A 25,386-nucleotide genomic window follows, 5' to 3' on the forward strand; every position below is an offset into this window, starting at 1 on the left:
AAAAAAAAAAAAAAAAAAATCACTAGAATAAAAGCGGTTCACTTTTTAAAAACATCTACAACACAGGAGATGAGAAAAAAAAAAAAGTTCAAGATATAATTTATTCCCTCCCATCTCCTACTTAGGAAGAAAAGAAACTAAGTAGCTTGTCCAAATATACACAACTTGTTAACGGAATTGGGACTAAACCTCACAAGTTCCTGGTCCTTCTATAAGAAAATGTAGTGCAATCTGATGGTAATTGAGTAATATGTTAAAGGGATCTTTAATTACACAGAGTGGCAGGTGAAGAAACAGATGTAAAAACAGTCCTATAATTAACATCTTATCAGTTTAAACATTTTTACATAGTAATCTGTTTTCTGTACTCTTATCCTTTAATAGCTAAGATTTGAGCCATCTACTGTGTGCCAGAAGGCTAAGTATTTATGTATTCTCATGTAGTTTTCAAAAAAAAAAAAAAAAAGGCTCAAGGACAGGTACTACTATTCTTCTTTTATAGATGGAGAAACAGACACAGAAGTTGCCCAAGATCTTACAGTACGTTTTAGAGCTTCTTAAAGTCTAGATACAATAGAATCTAATTTTAAAAAATTATGCTTAGGCATACTATATTTTAATGGTTATTTTCCTCAACTATACATTTTTCAGAACTAGTCTATGAGTTAATACAATTTTCTGAAACTTTTTAACACATAACCACTACCACATAGCACTATCAAATCAAAATATCAAAATGCCTTTTTTTTTTTTTTGAGACACAGTCTAGCTCTGTCTCCCAAGCTGGAATGTGCAGTGGCAAGATCTCAGCTCACTGCAACCTCTGCCTCCCAAGTTTGAGCAATTCTCATGCCTCAGCCTCCCGAGTAGCTGTGATTCTGTGATCCTGCCTAATTTTTGTATTTTTAGTAGAGACAGGGTTTCGCCATGTTGGCCAGGCTGGTCTTGAACTGGCCTCAAGTGATCCGCCCTCCTCAGCCTCCCAAAGTGTTGCGATTACAGGCGTGGGCGACTGCGCCTGGCTCCAAACACCATTCTTTCATGAGCTACTTCGTCTAATCTCCACCTACAAATCAGACACGGAAATTTCATGAAGTTAGTAAGTAAAGAAAACTTACGGATCACCAGCCCCGGATAAATCTGTTCCATTTTCTTCATAATCTGGAAAAAAGTCCTCTCTTTCAAGTAATTCTTGGTATTTCTCTTGGTAATCTATAAGACAACATAGGAGAAAAACTAAATGCTGAAAAAATATCACATGAGATGACCAATCACCCCTAAATGTTTTTTAATATTATGACTTTTGCCCCCCTGCATGCTCAGAAATCTATGTAATCTCAGTAATTACATAAAGTACTATAAATATAAGTTGGAAATCAAAACCACTGTAGGTGATGTACATTCATGGCCAATGTGTACTGTTTACATTCTCTACTGCTGCTTTCCATCAGACAGAATAATGGTTATATAACTGTTGGGGAAGAACAGTCTTTCCATACTCCTGTTTTTCCTTTCACTGGAAAGATATTAATCAAATACTCCTGGTTTCCAGCTCCCCCTGAACTCCTCCACAAGGAAGTAAAGAAAGCTATCTGGTAAAGTAAGCAGGTAACAACAAATGGTCTCTGTTGCTCAGATGAGGTTAACCTACCAAAAGTTTTGACAATGGGGGATTTTCCTTCCCTTTCTTCCCAGAGAGATGGGGAAGGCAGCTACCTGGTAAATGTTTCAGCTCTGCCAACTTTCCCTTCATTGGATCCTCCAAAGTAATACCGGTGATATCACAGCTATCTGCCAATTGTCTTAGGAACAGTTACTGGGTACCTTTTAAGGAAAGTATTTATGAAGTCCTAACCTCTGAATAAGAAAAAATGAATTCGTATATATTAAGACTAGTTATCTTATAATTAGTTTCTTATGAAGAGAAGCCAATGGAAATTTTGCAATTATATTAGACTGTGTAAAAGCTATGTTTTTCCAAGACTGTGTCAGTCTGTATAAAACTCTAAATCCAGCTTCAAGGGCTAGGGACATGCTGATACTCAATTTTGACAATTTAGAGACAGTTTTAACAATAAAACCTTCCTGCTACAAATGCTTCAGGTACTAGCTAAGACATTCTTTTAAATGTATGGATGACTTGACAGAAAAGAAGAACCAAGTCATCAGGTCATAAATGAAGAAGGAACTGAAAGCCATACATAAACTGCAGCTGCTGCAGCTGGGAGGCTGACAGGTGATGTTGGTCTCAGCAACTAAGGGGCTTGGATTTTAAAACCCACAGAAAGTCAGAAAGCAAGGTCTTGGGCCCCATGTGAAACAGGAAGATGAAATCCATGCTCCATGCCTACCTCACCTGCACAAACCTGGGGCCCTCAAAAGGCTGGTATCTTAAACAAAAGGAGAATCAGGAAAAAACCCCAAAAATATCTCAGTGGTGTTTTATCTAAGCGAGACAGCAGGAAAGCTTGGTCGTCTCTGCCTGGGTTTGGAGTAGGGACAGGGCACTTTGTAGAAATTGGTTCCCCAGAGAATTTTTAACAATGGGCCTGCACCTCAAATTCCTACTACCTACATAAAGAACCCCTATGACAAGAAAATAAAAAATGTGTCCAAGTCAGTGATACCTACTCTGTGGCTCCTGGCAGAAGCAAATGTAAAACCATTTTGGATAGAGGTTCCTATAATCCAAGTCATAGTGTTTTTCATGAGAAAAAAAAAAAAAAAAAAAAAAAAAAAGACAAAGCACTGAAGCATTCAGTCAGGGTCATATTAATATGAAACTTCAAATGGTTTAAGAAAAAAAAATATGTGGACAAGGTCAGGAATTCAAGACCAGCCTGACCAACATGGTGAAACCCCATCTCTACTAAAAAAAAAAATACAAAATTAGCCGGGTGTGGTGGTGTACACCCGAATCCCAGCTACTCGGGAGGCTGAGGCAGGAGAATTGCCTGAACCCAGGAGGTGGAGGTTGCAGTGAGCCGAGGTCGCGTCACTGCACCCCAGCCTGGGTAACAGAGTGAGACTCTGTCTCTAAAAAACAAAAGGAAAAAAAAAAGTGTGTGGAAAGAGCACAAATGATAAAGCAAATAACTGTTAACAAAAAGTACACCTGGGTAAAAGGTATTCCTTGTACAATTTTACTTTTGTAACTTTTCTGAAAGTTTGAAATCATTTCCAACTAAAAGTTTAAGAAAGACAGTTAAGGCAAAAATTTTATGTGTGATGATCAGAAATAACAAGGGTTATAATTAAGATGATAAAACAAAAATATAAAACAGAAGTAAGCATGTTTAGAATGAGAAAAATTAACTTGAAACTGAGAAAAGGTCAAGATTATTTGAACAAAATGCAGAAACAAAATTCAGCTTGATTTTTATGTAAAACTAAGATTTCATTTACTTTCATGAAGTACAGGAGATTTAAAAACCCTTAAGAAAAAGAAACAGATCTATTGGCTGTCTACATTACTTCTTTTCCTTGAAAAGAAACTGAAAAACCAAACAATTTCTGTAAATCAAACAGTAGTAGAAACAAACAGGTTAGACAAAAACAATCAAAATAAATCAAGGTAATTTTTAAGAATAAGAGGAAAGATTTGTCTTACCAGACATAGCAAGATTCACAGTAAGGTAAAAATAATTAAGTGTAGTATTGGCATAGAAAGAGATTAACAGAAAAAAAGATTCACACAAACACAGGAATAAGACACACAATTTTATAGAAGAGTTACATGGTATACAACAAAGGGGGCTTATTATAACTAGGAAAGGAAGGATGGCTTAATACCTATTGTTGAGACAACAGGCAATGGAAAAGATACTTAATTCCTATGATATCCTCCTATATAAAAATTGCACTGGTAGATTAAAGACCTAAATATAAAAAGCAACAATGATTTTTAGAAGCAAATAGAAGTGGTAAAGAAACTTTCTTAAACCACAGAAAGTACAAACAAGACTGAAATTTTGTTTACATTAAAACTCAAGGGTTCTACATGACAAGACATTACAAACAAAATGCAAAGACAGCCAAATACTAAGAGAAAGAAGGTAACCGAAACCCTCAGCTAAGAATCACTTTTTTCTAGACTACACAAGTAATTACAAAGCAGTAAGACAAATGATCCAACAGAAATATGAGCAAAGAGCATAAGCAGGCAATTCTCAAAGAAAGAAATCAAAAAGGTCAACAGAACAAGAAAACTTCAATATAACTTGTCAGGAAAATAAAATATCAACAAGATAGAATTTCATACAATCTAATGGATAAAAATTAAGTTTAATAAAAAGTATTGCCAAAGATGAGGAGCAGGAACCCTCATGTGCTGCTGATGGGAATGTTAAGTGGCATAATCATGCTGGAAAACAATTTAGTAACATTTAGTGAAGTTTAACATGCCCATAACATATAACTTAATTCTACTCCCTTGCCCTAAAGAAACTTCTTTGTGCTAGAGAGACAGGACAGTCAATGCTTGGAATCCGGTGGAAACAAATGAAAAAATTCCAACCATAAGCTGGTTGCAGTTTGTACCAAATGGGAAAAATTTCTCTTCCTCACTCTACAGTCCCATCTATTACAACTAAGGCAATCTTTCTATAAATGATCCTCTTCTGGAAGAGGAAATGTGCAGAGATTTCGATTTTAATTAATTCTCACACACCAAGTATTAATGAAATGTGTAATTCTTCGTGTCGACAAGTATTAACCCATATTAATATATGTTGCTGATTATGCAGTGAACTAGAACCGTCTTTCCCCTCCATCTAATCACCTGAAAATTTAAGATTATAAAAAAAGTTAGAGGAAATATAAAATTAAAATAGTTGCATTTAATTGAGAATCCTTCCCATCCTCTGTTGTTAGGTGACAAGACATTACATGTGGAATCAGACTTTCATTTGAAATGGTTCAAGTGGTCACTATGAAGAGCATTCTATATTAGACAAACGATTACACTGGTATTTTAGAATGATGTGAAGACATCAAAAAGTTATAATTTTGTGCTGGTGAGGATGTGGTTTTCCGTAAATTTACTACTTTACCAACACAATTGGGAGGAGGGAATGACTGTGAGACAACATACCTGGATCAGCTGCAGTGAAAGGAACACCATCAGAGGTATAAAATGTTGGTTCATTCTAGGATGAATCAAAGTGATAAAAATATGTAATCATTTCAGAATTGATTTTTATAAGTACAATAATGAAGCATGGCTGATGTCAACTCATCTGCACCTGATAATGCAAGAACAAGCAAAAGAACCTAACTTCCTAGTAGCCATTTTCATTTCACTGAGAAAGTCTATGGTTTTCAGATTTCCATTCTATTATCTCAATTTCTTGTGGTTCTAACGGTGCTGTCTATTGTCTTTCAGTGAACTGTTCTGTTGCGTATTGTCATTTAGCGTCAGTGCATTTTTAGCTGTGGTTTCCTCCAACCCCACCATTTCTTTTTTTAAAGAATTTCCAAGACCAGGGTTGGAGGAACATTCCTCCACAGCTGCTTTGTTTGTTCATGTCAGGAGCTTCAGGGCATCATTGGCCTAGTAACCTTTTTTTTTGAGAAGGAGTTGTGTTCTTGTTGCCTGGGCTGGAGTGCAATGGCATGATTTCAGCTCACCACCACCTCTGCCTCCCGGCTTCAAGCAATTCTCCTGCCTCAGCCTCCTGAGTAGCTGGGATTACCGGCAGGTACCACCACGCCCGGCTAATTCTGTATTTTTAGTAGAGATGGGGTTTCTCCATGTTGGTCAGGCTGGTCTCGAACTCCTGACCTCAGGTAATCCGCCTGCCTCGGCCTCCCAAAGTACTGGGATTATAGGCGTGAGCCACCACGCCTGGCCAACCAGTTTTATTTTATTTTTCTTTACTACAACATGCAAAGTAAAAGTCTGAGATGCAGGTCCTTGGTTATGAATTCTCTGGAAAAGCTGCTTCCTGGCATCCCTGTGCTCAAGTCCAAGCCTTATCAATCTCTCTTGCCACTGGATAGATCTTTCTCTAGTCCACCCTTTCAATGGAGAATTCTAGGTCTCTTCTCTTTTTTACCCATGTCACTCAAAGCCAGTGAAGACAGTTATTAGGCACTGAATTCTGAGAACAGCTTTATGTAGATCTTCTAATTTCCAAAACTGAATTCAACCAATAAGCAAAACTTAAAATACAAACAGTGGCATACCATAAAGTAGTTAGGATCATTTTCTGGTGTTGCTTCTCTATATGTTGAAGTTGCATGGACTCTACCCCAGTTACTTGACCGGAGTTCTACAAGCTTCAAGAGCATCTGTTTTACATCTCTGTAGAAAAAAGTTGAAAATGAGTTAGTGTATCCACCATAAGGGCTGTCAGACCCTAAAATATCTCAAATTCCTAAAACTTTATTTCCTTAATTTAACATGTACATCTGAGGCCTTGATTTTCTAGACATTTCCTATATGACATAAATTCATTTAAAAAAACAGCCTTGAATTATGTTCCACGTAACTATAACTGTATGGACCTTAAAGGCAGTGACTATCCTTCAAACAACATTTTTATGTGTCCGACTCTACTTAAGGTAGTACTTTTGTTTGTTGGACAGTTAATATCTGGATTTTATTTTTCATTTAATTCATATTTTAATGTAAGAAAATTAGCTTTTTCAATTTCTGAGCAAAAATGTCTGACACATGTCTATCACAAAAATGTCTAGTGAGCAGAAAGTACAGGTAAAATATTATTCCTTTAAAGAAAGTATTTTTGCATATCCATTAGCCATCAACTACCCTGCTGAAGTACAGCAAATTAAAAAACAATCTCCAAAGAAAAAGCAAGACATTGAGATGTACTGGCTATTTACATTACTTCTTTTCCTACCTACTGCAGTTTGCATCTAGGACAACATTTTCAATTCTCTGAATAATTTCTTCCATATCCATCTTTCCTTTTTCCTTCCAAGCATCTTCCAAAACTGATCCTGTCAACTAAAAAAGCAGGTGTCAGTAAAATAAGAAATTCCATAGCGTATTACAGAAATTCTAAAAAGGTATCAGTAACAGTTCAAGCATTCCCTAAACAAGATGAATTTAGCGAGTTTAATATTCCTAATTCTTCTCTACCATCTAATATTCAGTGATCTCTACCGCCCTCTATATTTCTCTTCACTGAGAGAAACTAAAAAAGTAAACGATAGCAGAACTTTCATCATGGGTTTTATGTCAACGACTTTTATATTCCCTGTATGACTAAGATAGGCTATTAGATTTTAATGAACATGTCACTTTTTTTGAAATATACAAATGCAACAAACATAGAAGCTTTGAATTAAAAAAACAAAAACACAAACACGCATTTCATCAGGAAATAAATGAGTTAAGAATTTACACAGGTAATTTATAGAAAGTAATAAGCAAATGGCTAATAAACATGAAGAAATGCTTAGAATCATCTATGACAAAACAAAAACCAAGATTGATTATATCCATCACTATAAGGATGTAGGAAGAGATGTACTCATTCTGCTGATAGGGCTATACTCTGGTTCAGCATTTGGAAGGCAAATTAGCCATTACTTGTCGTAAAGTACGTATGCTCATCGACCCACCAAATCTGTGTTTAAGAATTTAACCTGCAAAAGTATCTGCACATATAAAGACAAGAGGAAATATTACAAGCAATGTTGCAGTGGCTAAACTAAAGATAATCCAAATATTCATCAATAAACACTGATAAATGTTATGGAATGGATAAACAATGCATATGCATACGACAGAATACTAGGAAGTTATTCAATAAAAGATACCTCTTTTATTGTGTGTGCCATGGAAAAATTTAAGATGTTTCATTAGGTGGCAAAAACAAAAAAAAAAGCCAAAAAAGAGTAAGATCTTATTTAATAAGAGCACATATACAGAGATAAGAAGGGAAGAAGACAGAATTTGCACATGGAAATGGTGTAAAGGACTTCCATTTTTCACTTCTGAACTTGCTTCATATATTACATAATAAGTATATCTTGCTTTTCCAAAATAATTGGAAAAAAGTAAAATGTCAATATTTACCTTAAAGTAATAACTTAATCTTGAATTCATTTGTATATTATACAGACTCCCCTTCCTCTAAATCATAATAGGTAAATTTGTTACATAATAATAAAAAAAAACCTACCTTCAATAATTTTACTGCACAAATTAAATTGTCATCCATAGGATTAGAAAAGAGGGCATTCAGCAATTCTCGAAGACCAACCTGAAGAATATCTGCTCTTGTAACCTGTCCATTTGTTCCCTTGATCTTTTGGGACCAAAAAAAAGAGAAAAAAACAAAAAGAATGATGCCAAAATATAATACAGATACAAAAATGAACAAGGCATTGGCAAAATAAGTGTTTTAGCTAAATGACAAAAGTCATTGGAACACACTCTGACTTAGAATTACTTTATATGTAACTAAGACCTCTAATAAAACTGGTATGCTATGGGTAAAATTTAATATCCATTTATCACAGAGTCAGCATAATTTAAGCCCACTTTGATGTTACTGCTTCATAAAGCTTTCTCTAGTTTGTTCAACAACGACTTTTTTTGAACACACAGCATTCTATTCTGCTTTTAAAATATTCTATTTTTGCATCAGAGCAGTATATGTATCTTGTATCACTGGCTAGAAGAATTTTAGGTGCAGGAACTAAACCTTATCTTTACATCCCCCATAGACCTACCATCATTACCTCCATATAGAAAATGCTCAACAGTATTCTTATTTTAGACTGCTGTTCATATTTTGGCTTAAACAAAAATTAGACTGAAAAAGAACATGGCATAAGATTTTCAAAAAACTAAGTCCACCTGTGATAAAAAGTCATAGTAAGGCTCTGGACTGGACATAGACCTTTTAGATACAATGACTGAGATGCACATTTGATAGATTCACATTGTCTTATGATGTTTCTGATATTATGGCATTTATGATCTTAGGTTCTCAAATCAGAGTATACGAAGGTATAAGCTTATATCTGAGATTCACTAATTTAAAAAATCAAGCAGAGGCTGGGCGTGGTGGCTCATGCTTGTAATCCCAGCACTCCGGGAGGCTGAGGCGGGCAGTACCTGAGGTCAGGAGTTTGAGACCAGCCTAGCCAACATGGTGAAACCCCAACTCTACTAAAAATGTAAACATCAGCCAGGTGTGGTGTTACGTGCCTGTAATCCCAGCTGCTCAGAAGGCTGAAGCAGGAGAACCACTTGAACCTGGGAGGTGGAGGTTGTAGTGAGCCGAGATCATGTCACTGCACTCCAGCCTGGGCAACAGAGCGAGACTCTGTCCCCGCCAAAAAAAAAAAGAATTCAGGCAAATCCATTACACAGTAATAATGCTGTGCTGAATGCAGCACTTCTATTGCCTACTAACAAGCATATACTTAAGTATACCACCCAAATTTATAAATACGTTTAGCTGTAGACTTTGCACAAATGCATTTTTACGTGGAAGATTAATATATAAAATAGGACAAAAAATAACTATTCTTAGGGGTTGGGGGATTGGGGAGATGTTGGTCAAAGGAAACAAAATTTCAGTTAGGGGGAGTAAGTTCAAGAGATCTCTTGTACATCATGATGACTATAGTTAACAATATATTGTATACATGAAAACTGCTAAAAATTTTAAGTGTTCTTAATACACAAAAAATGTAAACTAATACAAAACATGTTCTTAATACACAAAAAATGTAAACTAATGTTAAATAGCTTGATTTAGCCATTCTACAATGTATACATATATCAAAGTGTTATGTACCATAAAGATAATTTGTCAATTAAAAAAATAAATATTTTTAAAAAAACTATTTGGGTGAATTAGAGTGAAAAGCCTAGAGACTCTAGTCTCTCTTTTCACTCAGAGTTCTGCAGAGTAAATTGCTTTGAACCACCATCTAAAACTCAACATACTAAACGTATTAACATATAAGATGCAAGAATTCAAAAAGGTATTACTGTTGATATCTCAATAACTTAAATTTGCATGTAAACCACAGCTTCCTAAAGTATGCAGACTTTTACCTCAGTAATTATTTCCCAACATCCTGCCCATGAGCAAATGTTATGGACAGACAGTCCAGTAAACGTAGGTGCTGAAACATGTTTTCTTTCCTCCTTCATTTCACTCTTCATGTTGTAAAAGTACAATATGAACACAAATTCCTCATTGAGATCAACTTATGTTCTCAGGCCTTGTTAGTACTTAACAAAAGAAAAACTTCTCACCTCCAGGTTAAGATAAAGTTCTCCCAGAAAGAGTACAAATGCATGAAATCGTTTTCGAGTAACTTCATCCCCTTTTGCAGCTTGATCTTTAACTTCATATTCAGTGCGACATCTAATTAAAGACATATCTTTTATAATCTCACATTGCTTTGCTTTTTAAATAGTCAAACAAGATAACCATTTGTCAGTTTGGTTGTCCACAGCAAGAGGCAAGGACAGTGTCCCAATGCTCTTTCTACAATAAAGAAACTGTTCCTGCTTATTGAAGAGGCTAGATTATACACCATCTTTTTGTACTAAGACTCCCAGTTTGAAAAAACTGATAGTTTTATTTTCAACTATTTTTATCAAATTTGTAGTATGTTTAAGCAACACAGGTATAATCAGATTCACAGCATACTGGCAGCACCAAAGAGAGGAGAGGGAGCCTCACCTTATTTGTCTTACAGGTTTTTTACTAAGAAAGCACTGATTTTACATGTCTCTGTAAATTTTTTTATACTACAAATTTGAAAAGGATCTTTAAATACAGACACACACACACACATGCACACAGCCTCCAACTGAAAATAAAATGAATTAAGTACATTATTCTTGTAATTTCTATTATACGTATCAGAGAAGTATTCATGTGAGGAAAAAATTCCCCTATTAAAACCACAATTAGAAAGCACCGCACTTGTTCTCTATTTCCAATGAGACTGACAGCTTCAAATAACTGACTTTTCTTTGCTCTGTTTGCCCCTGACTTGACCCATTTGCTTCACACAGATGACAAAAAGAAGAAATCCTCTTCTTGGAGCTTATTGTCAGTCATAGTTCCTATAAGGTAACTAGGCACAATAACCCTGTCAATGCCTTCATAAGTGAATTATGGTGTCAGATATTGTTACTAAAATAGATTTTTAAAATGGACTGTAAAAGTTTATCATTTTGTTATTAAGTATTTTTAATCTTTATTGATAAGGTGAGAAAACTCTGGGAAAGTAACTTGTTTTATAAAACTGGTTTTGACAGTTTTCCTTTTAAAGACAAAGGGAAAAGCTATGGGTACTGAATGGTTTCCATGCAGCCAGTTTAGGTTTAATTTGTAAAAAAATTTTTAATAAAGAAAAAATAAACTACCTCTTGTTCAGTAATTGACTCTGGGTCAGTTTGTCAACCACAAAACTCCAGCACAGCTTACTGTGCTTATGTGGCCAATTCCAATGTTTACAAGGTATATTAACTGAGCAACATCTTCTGTTTGAGTCAAATGTGGTAAGATATTTGTTATCTTGTACATATTAAATTCCTCATCAGAAAAAAGTTGGGATATTTAGAGATAGTACATTCTGGTTAATAATGGAAGAGATCTGTTAATTAATGCCAAATCAGTTATGTAAAAACACCTGTTGGCTGCTTTTCTTTCTGTTACAACTTTGTTGGCAAGAGTTGATTAAATAACTTTTTTCATAAAATGCTATGACAGATTATACGTTAGGAAACGATTATGTACATGCAAACATAAATACCTACATAATTGACTAGGTGAAAAGTCAAACGTTTTAAGCTAAAGATTTTCAATTATAAAAGCAATGTATGTTTATTTTGGAAAGGTTAAAACAGAAAAAGTATAAAGAACAAAGTCACCTGTAATACCACTAAAAACAAGAGATAACTGCTGTGAAGGTAACTTCCATTCCATCTTTTTCAAAGTACGTATATATTTTTTAAAGAGGTAGCAGAATTATGCTCTGCTTTCTTTACATTATTATCTTTGACAGGATTACAGTACTATAGAAGCACATATGGTGGTTACAGTCAACGAGAATAGAAGAGTGGGTCTCAATCATAGCTATACAGTAGAATCACTTGGGAAGCTTTAAAAAACCATGCCCTAGCTCCACATCATCTAATTATACCAGAATTTCAAAGGGTTCAGACAGGATCTCGGCTTTAAGTATCCAGGTAACTCTAAGGCACAGTGGGGGGCGAGAAGCACTGAAAAACATGAGTGAGCATTCCTGGTGTCCCACCGCCTACAAGTATCCACTTTGAATCTTTACAGAAGCTACAATTTGTGTTTCTTTAATTATAAGTATGGTTAGATATCTTTTTATAACTTTGTCATTTGTATTTTTCGAAACTGTTTTGGGCCATTCCAAGTATTTTTATTATGATTATGATTATGATTATGATTATGATTATTTTTGAGACGGAGTCTGGCTCTGTCGCCCAGGCTGGAGTGCAGTGGCGCCATCTTGGCTCACTGCAAGCTCCGCCTCCCAGGTTCGCGCCTTTCTCCTGCCTTAGTCTCTCATGTAGCTGGGCCACAGGTGCCCGCCACCACGCCCAGCCAATATATATATATATATATACACACATTTTTTGTATTTTTAGTTTTTTTTTTTTTTTTTGTATTTTTAGTAGAGACGGGGTTTCACCATGTTAGCCAGGATGGCCTCAATCTCCTGATCTTGTGATCCACCCGCCTCAGCCTCCCAAAGTGCTGGGATTACAGGCGTGAGCCACCGCGCCCAGCCTATCATTTCACTTTTAAGTCTCTCACATATTTAGGATTTTAGCACAGAGAGTGACACAGGAACGCATCTTTTTTTCCCAAAGGACTATCCAGTTATGCTACCAGCACAATTTATCTTTTTATCAACAGCTTGAAGTTTCAAAGGTCTCTGGGGTCTACTTCTAGAATATTTATTCTGTTCCAGTGCAGTTTAACCACATAATGGAATGCTTTGCAACCATTAAAAGTAACTTAAAAAAACTAATGGACAAACTATAATAAACTTGAAGATAACCTTGTTATTGAAGACATCAAATTATAAGAAAACTAGTTTTCCCTAAATTAGCTTATAAATTGAGTATTATCTCCAAAATATCTAACATATACTAACAAGACTTGTGTAATTTCAAACACTGATTCTAAAGTTCATTGGACGAAACAAGCATAGCAAAGAATATTCGACAGGCTGGGCATGGTGGCTCATGCCTGTAATCCCAGCACTTTGAGAGGCTGAGGTGGATGAATACTTGAGGTCAGGAGTTCAAGACCAGCCTGGCCAACATGGTGAACCCCATCTCTACTAAAAATACAAAAATTAGCTGGGCATGGTGGTACGCACTTATCATCCTAGCTACTTGGGAGGCCGAGGCACAAGAATCGCTTGAGTCTCGGAGGTACAGGTTGCAGTGAGCCAAGATTGAGCCACTGCACTCCAGCCTGGGTGACAGAGCATGACTGGGGAGTTCCACAAAATGAACAAAACGCTAAGTACTCTAAGATGTTTTTAAAAATTACAGCTTTTGGCAGGGTGGGGTGGCTCATATCTGTAATCCCAGTACTTGGGAAGGACAAGGTGGGTAGATCAGCTGAGGTCAGGAGTTTGAGACCAGCCTGACCAACATGGTGAAACCCCATCTCTACTAAAAATACAAAAATTAGCTGGGCATGGTGGCGGGTGCCTGTAGCCCCAGCTACTGGGTAGGATGAGGCACAATAATCACTTGAACCTGGGAGGCAGAGGTTGTAGTGAGCCGAGATCGTGCCACTGCACTCCAGGCTGAGAGACAAAGTGAGACTCTGTGTCAAAAAAAAAAAAAAAAGAAAAGAAAAAAAAGAAAAGCTTTTTAATAGCGATTGTATGGCAATAAAAAGGAACAGAATAAGTGATAAATGGAATGAAAATCCAGAATCAAAACCCAAATAATGCAGTGTGATAAAAGTGGCAGTTCAAATCAATAAGGAAAAATGGATTATTCACTTTTATTCTAATCTAAATAAAATTAAATCCTTATTCAAACCAAAGCTACCACAGTAATAAGAATTACATAGGTGTTTATTTTTAAGATCTTGAAAAAGGAAGGCCTTTCTAAACACAAAATCAAATTCACAGACCATTACAGAAAAAAGACTGGTATACTGAACTATAAACTTCAAATATAATGCACATAGGAATGGGCTGCCCTATTCTTTCCTGCAGCTTTCTATAATATATGGTCTGAGGAATGGTTAAATTCTAGTATATTTAGTAGTTTTCCTTTAATTTCACATTTACACTGACCTTTGAAGTAGCAATTGGCGGAAGTTGCCACTCTGTGGGCTAATTGTCAGATGATGGGACAGGTAATTACACAGGCGAGCTCCCATATAAGAGAAATTCGGGATAGACGTGGCCTTTTAAAAAGAAGAAAAGTGTCATATGACATAGGTACATCATTATTAATGCAAATACTTAACAGCAACATTCTAAAGAGGAAAAAATTGACTCCCCAAACTGACCATATATACAAGCCTTTTGTCATTGTTAGGCTTAAGAAAATTAAGTTCACTTTCCCTCCCAACTTTACAGCAAGAACCACAATAATTCCAAAAAAAAAAAAGGAAAAAAACCCATCAGTTACCTGAGGCTACCAGAAAGCAAAGAGACAATGTCTCCTGTGCTAACCCATTTTTTTTTTTTTTGCAGAAAATCTGTACATGGCCACAACCGCACAGTGACAATTATGAATGAGAATATTGCCTAACTGTTGAGCAGTGGGGCTTCTTGAGGCAGGAAAGCACAGACTTTAGTGTTTGGCACTCCAGGACAAGATTCCCTGGCACTCTTCTTCATGACTTTGGATATCAATAAACCTTTCTGAGCTTCAGTTAGACTTTAAAGAGGTGATTAATGGTACCTGGCACAAGCAACTGACACTTAAAGAACACTCCAAGAATGATTGAGTAAAGAGGAAATGAAAACAGCTAAGCTACTTAAAAAAAGAAAAAAAAAAGGTAAGAAAACACTACACATCAAAGACTGTGTGATATAACCGAAGCAGTGTTCAGCAAGTTTAATAGCATTCTAAAGAATAGTAGAGAACATAGTTTACAATCTAATATAAGCTAAGAAAACACACATTAAAAGGTTAAGAAGCCGGGGACAGTGGCTCATGCCTGTAATCCTAGTACTCTGGAAGGCCAAGGTCAGAGGATTGCTTGAGGCCATGAGTTTAAGACCAGTCTAGTCAACACAGTGTGACTACCATCTCTATAAAAATTTTTAAAAATTAGCTGGGTACAGTAGCATGCACTGTAGTCCCAGCTACACTGGAGGATGAGGTGGAATGATCACTTGAGTGCGGGAGTTCAAGGCTGCAGTGAGCTGTGGTCACGCCACTGCACTCTAGTCTGCGTGACAAAAAGCCCCATCTTTAAAAAAAAAGAAGAAAAAAAGAAAAAGTTATGGGACTTGGCCACAAAGGTAATCGAACATAGAATCGAGATCTAACAAATGTCCTGCTGCCCCTCTGACCCTATGTTGGGTCTACTTAGTAATTTTTAATTATTTCCTTGCTCACATGGGGCCAGTACATGTCACATTAAGGGAGAAAGAGTGATTTCTCCTGACATCATGTGTTTAGCTGGTACCCAAGACTTAAAGTTCATACTTACACTTTTCTCATTATTGGCACTGCATGTTTTCCTTTAGCTTCTTTTTAATGTTATAACACATGATTTAAAGACAAGTTCCACAAGGCTTGTCATTCAACAGTTTCCTGCATCTCTACTTACACACCAGTTTTACTCCCAAAGACAACCACTTTTGACTCCTTCAGCTAAAAATATTTTAACCCGTGTTATCTCCACACTACATACTTTTTCAGTTTAGATATTTTAGCTTTTTTATTTCTTACTGCAACTGGAGCATCCCTGGTTCAAAAATCCAAAATCAGAAAATGTGAGTGCCCACATAATGCCAAAAGTGGAAAATTCCACACCTGACCTCATGTGACAGGTCAGTCAAAACACAGGTGTACAACACGTAACTTATTCAGCATCCCCAAAGGAAAAAAGACCCTGTCAACCCCCTTCAGCTGTAATATACTTAGGTACCCTCCCTGAGGTGTCTCATTATATACTGTATATGCTAAATCTAAAAAAATCCAACATCTGAAACGCTTGAAATCCCAGGCATTTCAGATAAGGGATACTCGACTTATAATTTCCCATCATGGAAGATAAGCTTTTAGCTTTCACTCTGCTTAATTTCACCCCACTCTACTGTTTCCTACTACCACAGTACGGTTATGATTTTATTCATTTGCTGTGTTTTCATTTATAGCTGAACCTTGCATTACACTGCTTTTACCTTTTTTTTTGCACAACTTTGTTTTCCCTAGACTCAGTTTTTCCTACATTTTTATATTCTTCTCATTGATTTATCCCTAAACTCAATAGTCTGTAAATTTCTTCTCATATCTTACAGCAGGTGTGCTCATGATCAGGTGTGCTCACTTATGGAAGTCTTTCCTGGATTCTTCTGACCTAGTCCAGTGAAGCCTGGCTGCTTCAGACCTACTATGTATGCTGTTATTGTTTTGAGATCTCCTTTAAACCATCATCTGGACAGCTCACTTAGTCTCTTCTGTAAAGTTCCTTTTCCTAGTTCCCATGTCTTCATCTGTGGCATAATTCCTCTTTTTGACAGAGTACCTCCTTTGTTAATTTCATAAGAAGGGTTACAACAAAATTTCAAACTGGCTGGTCAGTGTAAAAGGATCTAGATGGTCTAACTTTTTAGATTCTCAAGCAATCCTTTTAGCCTCATTCCATCCTTATTCTAGAACCTTTTAGGTTTTGCACTGCAAATCAGGGTGATTCTCAGCTTTACCACCACTGGCTTGGATCTGCCAAGTCAGGTACCACTCACCCACCTGCTTTCTAGTCTTCAAAACTAGTGCTTTTCTTTTCCTCTTCTCTGTCCTTATGTGCTTCCGCCTTTTAAAAATCCCCATAGTGTCATTTTAGTGGTGTTTGGGAGATATCAAAGCTGAATGTGTGTTTAATCTGTCATCTTTCATAATACGTCCTTGTTGGTGGCTATGAGTACATTTCCATAAATTACCTCAATGAAACTTAGCAGCTATTGATAAACCTATGCATCATTGATCATAGAATATTAAAACATTAAATATATTGACTACATATTTGACAATCAGAGAAATAGTTGAAGCTTATCTCAGGTTACCGACCCTTTGTCCAGCCCTGAGTAAGTATAATGCAGACTACTGAGTAACTGAAACTGAATAGTGGAGGAAGCCAGAAAGGCAACAAGAAATAAATATATTTGTTTCATTTTCTTATCTCATATTCCTTTTCAATCCATTTATCGGCAAAAAGCAGAAATGAGAACAAACCGTGCAGTTCTGTCTTCCTAACATCTCAGGTACTTCCTCAAACCTGACAGTTGGCTAGGTAGTCTTGGGGTCCAGTAACCATCCAGAATAACTTGGAAAAGCAGCCAAATGAAACATTAGGATAGAAAATAATCATTAATTTGCATTATAATCTCCCTTCCATATATTCCAAATTTGAGTTGCTCTTGTAGCAATGAATTAAAGAACCTAAAGTTTACATTTCTGATCATGGCCCATTTTTTTTGACCAGTCTCACACTAAGAAAGTTTGTGTTAAGCCAGTGTTGTCTACTGTATTTTTCACTTTTAAAATAGCATTAATGAGGCCAGGTGTGGCTCATGTCTATAATCCCACCATTTTGGGAGACCAAGGCAAGCTGATCACTTGAGGTCAGGAGTTCGAGACCAGCCTGGTCAACATGGTGGAACCCTGTCTCTATCAAAAATACAAAAATTAGCTGGGCATGGTGGTGCACACCTGTAATCTCAGCTACCTGGGAGGCTGAGGCAGGAGAATCGCTTGAACCCAGGAGGTGGAGGTTGCAGGGAGCTGAGATTGCGCCACTGCACTCCAGCCTGGGAGACAGGGCAAGGCTCCATATCCAAAAAAAAAAAAAGTGTTAATATGTTACCAATATGCTGGGATCAAAACTAAATGTTGTATAATGAAACAATTTCAACTGACTAAATTAGATTTTCAAGGAATTAAGATGAAATCCTTAAATTTTTTTTTTTTTTTTTTTTTGCTGGAGTGCAATGGCGCGATCTCGGCTCACTACAAGCTCCACCTCCTGGGTTCACGCCATTCTCCTGCCTCAGCCTCCCGAGTAGCTGGGACTACAGGCACCCGCCATCTCGCCTGGCTAGTTTTTTTTTTTTTTTTTTTGTATTTTTAGTAGAGACGGGGTTTCACCGTGTAGACCAGGATGGTCTCGATCTCCTGACCTCGTGATCCACCCGTCTCGGCCTCCCAAAGTGCTGGGATTACAGGCTTGAGCCACTGCGCCCGGCCGAAATCCTTAAATTTTAAAAGAAAGCAAAGACAAGTAGAAATGTTAAGACTCAAGACAGGACGTTTTATGGTCTGACTTTCTTTTTTTAAAGACTTATTTATGAGGCAAGCAAATTCTCTTAATTTTTTTCCTCCCCTACTCTAATACTACTATTCAATTCGACACATAGGGGAACAGAATTGCAGTCTTTTCTGGTACTCTAATCTCAGAGCCTGCAAAACAAGGGGCAGGGTTTCGGTGGGTGGGTGGCACTTATGTAGTCTTCCTTTTCAGTGCCCATATCACCTTCTATACTATACTGCCTGTATAGAGCTTTGGCCAAACAGGTGAATACTGCCTATAGAACCTTGACTACACAGGTGAACTTGCAATCCAGTCTGGCTCTGCCCTTCGATCCCTAACTACAGGAATTTTATACAAGACAGACTTAGAACTCCCAGAAACTATAAAGAGTTAAGTGTGGAGGCAGGTGATCATGAATCTGGTCTCCCTCAAGGAGTAGCCACTATCCTTGGGCTTCAAGGAAGCTATCTGAAGGTCATTCCATGCTATAAGCCAACATACCTGTTGATAGATGAGTTCCACAAGTTCTTGTAAAGCATCATCTGTTGTAACGCAACCATTCAGGGTCTCTGCAAACTGTTCAATTTCAGTTTCAAAACTGCCAGGCTGCTCTGTAAGATGATTCAAAAAATCCTGAACATATTCTGACAGAGTAGGATAATCCTCACAACCATCCTCATAGGATTCCTACGGATCAAAAATGAAAAAAAAATATTTTAATCTATGCAACTGGCTGAAACACACAAAGTGGTATGTCTCTAGCACAAATGCTTTTTTAAAGATCCTTCACATGATAAAAATTTATGTTCATCAATGAAATTGTCAACTGAGCTATTTTTCTTCCTTGCCTAAAAGCTGAAATGTTATAATATTAACAGCAGAAAGGTTCTGTTTAGCCGAATAGGGAATTGTCTTCTCATTCTGGGTCAACTTCTAAGACGGCTGAGAAATAAAGTTTAAACCAATATATCACTACAGTGCCAATATAAAAATTAAGGATCTGATCTATTTACGAATGAAATAAGATCTAGGATTTGCTTCAAAATGGAAGGGGAAGTATGGACTAGGGATATAAAAACAAGAATGGCCACATGTAGCTTACTGTTGAGGCCATGAGGATTCATTATATCAAATACTCTGTATTTCTGCAGATGTTTGACAACTTTTTTACTGGGGGGGAAAAACCAAAAACCTAATAAGTTTATCATCTGTTAATCCCCAAGGGCAAAGAAATGCACAAAGTTGCTCGAGTAACTAAAATTTCATTATGGTGTAAATGGAAGGAGACCTTTTGGCTGCTACATCCAGGTTTCTAACAAAATCTTGATAGCAGCAGTAGTTTCTAGCTAATGTTGTTTCCACCACTGTCACCTTTGGCAGTTTCCAACCTTTTCATTAATGGCAGGAGGCTGAGTGGGTGAGTTTTACAAAAGATAACAGACTTGGGCAGCAACTTTCACATCTCAATGCCTGGAACACCACCCAAAGCGCTTTAAACTTTACCAAACACTTAAAATCTAATAATAACTATATTGCTTGATGAAATTTAACCTTCTCCAAACAGAGTCAAATGAAAAGTCACATAGGCCGGACACAGTGGCTCAAGCCTGTAATCCCAGCACTTTGGGAGGCCGAGACAGGCAGATCACGAGGTCAGGAGATCGCGACCATCCTGGCTAACACGGTGAAACCTCCTCATCTCTACTAAAAAATACAAAAAACTAGCCAGGCAAGGTGGCGGGCTCCTGTAGTCCCAGCTACTCGGGAGGCTGAGGCAGGAGAATGGCATAAAACAGTTATGACTACAAAACAGAAGCATTTTGTGAAGGGGTTAAGTTCTAAAGTCAGTGAGTACACAGAGGGAAAAAAAAGTCATACGTGGTCAAACACCCTTAGAAACGTTCCATGTCGGAGAAAGTCTTTTTTTTTTTTTGAGACAGAGTCTTGCTCTGTCGCCCAGGCTGGAGTGCAGTGGTGTGATCTTGGCTCACTGCAACCTCCACCTCCAGGGTTCAAGCTATTCTTGTACCTCAACCTCCCAAGTAGCTGGGATTACAGGCATGTGCCACCATGCCCAGCTAATTTTTGTATTTTTAGTAGAGACAGGGTTTCACCATGTTGGCCAGGCTGGTCTCAAAGTCCTGACTTCAGGTGTCGCCCACCTCGGCCTCCCAAAGTGCTGGGATTACAGGCGTGAGCCACCGCGCCTGGCCCAGGACACGGTCTTAGGAGAAAGACCAACACTGCCAATTGTCCAGTTGTTCCTCTACTGTTGGTGCTTGGTATGGTTTGGCTGTGTCCCCACCTGAATCTCAACTTGAATTGTATCTCCCAGAATTGCCATGTGTTGTGGGAGAAACCCAGGGGGAGGTAATTGAATCGATGGGGCCAGTCTTTCCCGTGCTATTCTTGTCATAGTGAGTAAGTCTCAAGATATCTGATGGGTTTATCAGGGGTTTCTGCTTTTGCTTCTTCCTCATTTTTCTCTTGCTGCTGCATGTAAGATGTGCCTTTCACCTCCGCCATGATTCTGAGACTTCCCCAGACTTGTGGAACTGTAAGTTCAAATAAACTTCTTTTTCTTCCCAGTCTCGGGTATGTCTCTGTCAGCAGCATGAAAACGGACCACTATAGTGCTACCACTTCAAATGACCACCATTTGGAGGTCATGTCGTACACTTTTTATGTATCTTTATTTTTTGCTTTATTTATTTTGCCGAGGCTGGAGTACAGTGGCAAGAACTTGGCTCACTGCAACCTATGCCTCCCAGGTTCAAGCGATTCTCCTGCCTCAGCCTCTGGGAGTAACTGGGACTACAGGAATGCACCACGAGGCCCAGCTAATTTTTTTTTTTTTTTTTTCATTTTTAGTAGAGATGGGGTTTCACCAGTTGATCAGGATGGTCTCGAACTCCTGACCTCAAATGATCCACCCACCTCGGCCTCCCAAAAGCACTGGGATTACAGGTGAGAGTCACTATGCCCGGCCTATGTATCTTTAGAGACTGAAAGGATACTTAGCAAAAGTTGCATGTACTATAAGAGGCACTCAGGAAGTAAAACCAGCTGTAGAAATAGCAGATTTGTGTGCCTTTTTCATTCACGTACAGTGTTCATTGAATAGAAGGATAGATAAACTCTAATACATTAAATTTTTGTCACACATTTGAGCCCAAGTTAAACACTCTACTATAATAGGAAGTATTAATATTGATGAAATTATTTACTAATCATAGATATTATAGCTATGACTCTGAGGATTAAGTGAATTAATCAAATTTGCCTAGACTGGTGAAGATCACATAGTAAAGCACAAAGTGTTTAACAAATGGCAGCAAAAGCCAAAATTTACAAATGGGATCTAATTAAACTAAAGAGCTTCTGCACAGCAAAAGAAAGTACCATCAGAGTGAATAGGCAACCTACAGAATGGGAGAAAATTTTTGCAATCTACTCATCTGACAAAGGGCTAATATCCAGAATCTACAAAGAACTCAAACAAATATACAAGAAAAAAACAACCCCATCAAAAAGTGGGCAAAGGATATGAATAGACATTTCTCAAAAGAAGACATTCATACAGCCAACAGACACATGAAAAAATGCTCATCATCACTCGCCATCAGAGAAATGCAAATCAAAACCACAATGAGATACCATCTCACACCAATTAGAATGGCAATCATTAAAAAGTCAGGAAACAACAGGTGTTGGAGAGGATGTGGAGAAATAGGAACACTTTTACACTGTTGGTGGGATTGTAAACTAGTTCAACCATTATGGAAAACAGTATGGCAATTCCTCAAGGATCTAGAACTAGATGTACCATATGACCCAGCCATCCCACTACTGGGTATATACCCAAAGGATTATAAATCATGCTGCTATAAAGACACATGCACACGTATGTTTATTGAGGCACTATTCACAATAGCAAAGACTTGGAATCAACCCAAATGTCCATCTGTGACAGACTGGATTAAGAAAATGTGGCACATATACACCATGGAATACTATGCAACCATAAAAAAGGATGAGTTTGCGTCCTCTGTAGGGACATGGATGCAGCTGGAAACCATCATTCTTAGCAAACTATCACAAGAAGAGAAAACCAAACACCGCATGTTCTCACTCATAGGTGGGAACTGAACAATGAGATCACTTGGACTCAGGAAGGGGAACATCACACACCGGGGCCTATCATGGGGAGGGGGGAGGGGGGAGGGATTACATTGGGAGTTATACCTGATATAAATGATGAATTGATGGGTGCTGACAAGTTGATGGGTGCAGCACACCAACATGGCACAAGTATACATATGTAACAAACCTGCACGTTATGCACATGTACCCTAGAACTTAAAGTATAATAAAAAAATAAATAAATTTTTTAAAAAAAGTGTTCAACAAATGATTTACATTTTAAATTTCTAGGAGAATACTGAGTTATATTCCAAACGCAACAACCATATATTCATACATAAATGGGCTAAAGTATAAAAAGCATCCAAAAAGAATGATACAAAGCTGTATTTCTTGGCACCTAGGATGGTACTCCAATTAATAAGCTAATAGCCACCAGCTGCATATAAGATATGTGATAGACACCATAAGGGCTTTGCCTGCCTCTTGTTTAACCTACAAAATTCTGAGGTAAGCATTATCCTCCTCCCTTCACAGAAGAAACAGGCACAGAGTAGTTAAGTCATTTTGGTTATTCATTCAAAATGGTGTGGCTGCTGAGTGCCTATTAAGTGCCAAAGACTGTCTTGGGATGGGATACTGCCATGACACGAATAAAGCAGACAAGGCTCCCTCTCATGGAGCTCATCACCCATGATGGAAGACATATTTAGAAGTTGAAATGTAGTACAAAAAAATAAAAAATAAAATAAAAATAAATGAATAAAAAGCAAAAAGCCAAGGAAAGATTCTTAGAGTTAATATATAAACTGAGAAAGAAAAAAAGATCCAGCCATACAAATATCTAAGGGAAGACATTCTCTGTCTTTCCAAGGGCATAAAAAGCACACAGGCCCCAAGGAGGCCTAATAGCTTTGAAAAACAAAGACAATAACTAGAATACAGAAGCTAAGGAAGGGTGGTAACTAATGAGGTCAATGAAGCTTGATAAGGAGAGAGATCTTAGAGGGCTTTGGGGGCCAAATCAAGGAAACTGGTTCTTAAGGGAGTAGGAAAAACAGGATGGGGGAGAGGGTTTGAGCAAGGAAGGACCATGCACCAACTTAAGTGACTGTGCATGGTCACAAAACAAGTTAGAACTGGGGGCAGAACAAAGCCTATACGTTTTTTTTTTTTTGAGACGGAGTCTCACTCTGTTGCCCAGGCTGGAGTGCAGTGGCCGGATCTCAGCTCACTGCAAGCTCCGCCTCCCGGGTTTACACCATTCTCCTGCCTCAGCCTCCCGAGTAGCTGGGACTACAGGCGCCCGCCACCTTGCCTGGCTAGTTTTTTGTATTTTTTAGTAAAGACGGGGTTTCACCATGTTAGCCAGGATGGTCTTGATCTCCTGACCTCGTGATCCGCCCGTCTCAGCCTCCCAAAGTGCTGGGATTACAGGCTTGAGCCACCGTGCCCGGCCCAAAGCCTATACTTTTAACTTCTATGTGAAACTCAAAATAAATGACAAAAACCGATGTACAAAGATGTTCATTGCCAAAAAATCCATGTAACGATCCATTAACAAGGAATTGGTTAAATACATTACCATGTATCTGTATAATGGAATATCATATAGCCATTTAAGAAAACAGGACAACAGTACTTACCTCTAGAGTGAGAAAATGTTCCCATTATAAATACTGACATTATAAAATTGTGAAAGCAGTTAGGCATAATTGTACACATTCATATACTTAATGTTAACTACATACATGTGGGAATTTCATAACTAAAAACTAGTCTTAAGTTTTTGATATACAGTTGTTAGTTTTATAGACTTGTAGTATCCTACCACTATTAATGACAAGGAATAGGAGAAAGGCAAAGGTAGGGGTCCCAGCTGAAGGTACTAATTTGCTGTTTCCATCAAATGTCATTCTTTGTGGCAAAAATGCTGCTTAGAACACTGATTTGCAATCCTTTTTTTTTTTTTTTACATAAACAGAAAATGTAAAATCTGATAAGTAAAAGAAGAAAGTAGAACTGCTCTGAATATAGCAGAACAGAGGATCCAGAGCCTGCCATTTTAAGCAAAAAAGGAAGGATAGAGTATTTGGAACAGACAGGCACTCCGATGTGTTTGAATCAAAGCCTGCATTACTTCTCTAGCACCAGATTTTTTAAAGCCACAAATTTCTTCAGTCTTCAATGTGGAATCAAATGGCTTCCAAACAGGGATATTTTCAAGTTTTATTTTTCTTAGAATTCTATGGGAGATTGGGAGTAATATCAATTAGAAAATGTACTTTTTCATGGTAGGTACTCTATATACATTGTCAAGAGATGAGAACCTATTACAAAACAGTGAGAATAAAAGAAAACTGATCAGACACTACAGAGAGTGAATACAATCAAGACTACTTTAGCTAGCTGGATTTGAACTAAGGCAAGGGTGTGCAGGAGAGGTGAGTCAATATGCCACCAAGTTCTTAGTGTAAGCAGGAGTTAGAAGAGATTTGCATGAGAAAAATAACTTTTATACTGTGTATAGATTTTATACTTGCATTTGAATGTGAGGTCCTCAGGAAGTGGTCAAACAAATGAAAATGTATGCCTCGAGTTCAAAGGAAGAATAAGATGTCACGGTTATTAGCACATAAGTGATAGATTCTAGGGAATAGGTGTGATTAGCAAAGGAGGTAATAAAATGGAAGAAAGAACATCACCAACAGTCATCTGAGGGGAAAAGGAATAATCTGCA

At 37.5% G+C, this 25,386-nt stretch overlaps 1 protein-coding gene across 3 annotated transcripts in view; it reads right to left on the reverse strand.

Annotated features, from left to right (window-relative positions):
• The window catches only part of PAIP1 (poly(A) binding protein interacting protein 1), a 32,301-nt gene that overhangs the window by 2,008 nt on the left and 4,907 nt on the right, over window positions 1-25,386 (reverse strand). For all 3 annotated transcript variants that reach the window (XM_023216422.3, XM_023216424.2, XM_023216423.2), the window contains exons 3-10: window positions 19,005-19,190; window positions 14,311-14,423; window positions 10,250-10,361; window positions 8,154-8,279; window positions 6,864-6,970; window positions 6,187-6,304; window positions 5,093-5,147; window positions 1,119-1,212 (exon numbers count right to left, since the gene is read on the reverse strand). In XM_023216422.3, the coding sequence (XP_023072190.1) occupies window positions 1,119-1,212; window positions 5,093-5,147; window positions 6,187-6,304; window positions 6,864-6,970; window positions 8,154-8,279; window positions 10,250-10,361; window positions 14,311-14,423; window positions 19,005-19,190 (911 nt within the window). The remainder of the gene's footprint in view (window positions 1-1,118; window positions 1,213-5,092; window positions 5,148-6,186; window positions 6,305-6,863; window positions 6,971-8,153; window positions 8,280-10,249; window positions 10,362-14,310; window positions 14,424-19,004; window positions 19,191-25,386) is intronic.

This window comes from Piliocolobus tephrosceles, chromosome 4, assembly GCF_002776525.5.
Source record: "Piliocolobus tephrosceles isolate RC106 chromosome 4, ASM277652v3, whole genome shotgun sequence".
In the NCBI taxonomy this organism is placed as follows: Eukaryota; Metazoa; Chordata; class Mammalia; order Primates; family Cercopithecidae; genus Piliocolobus; species Piliocolobus tephrosceles.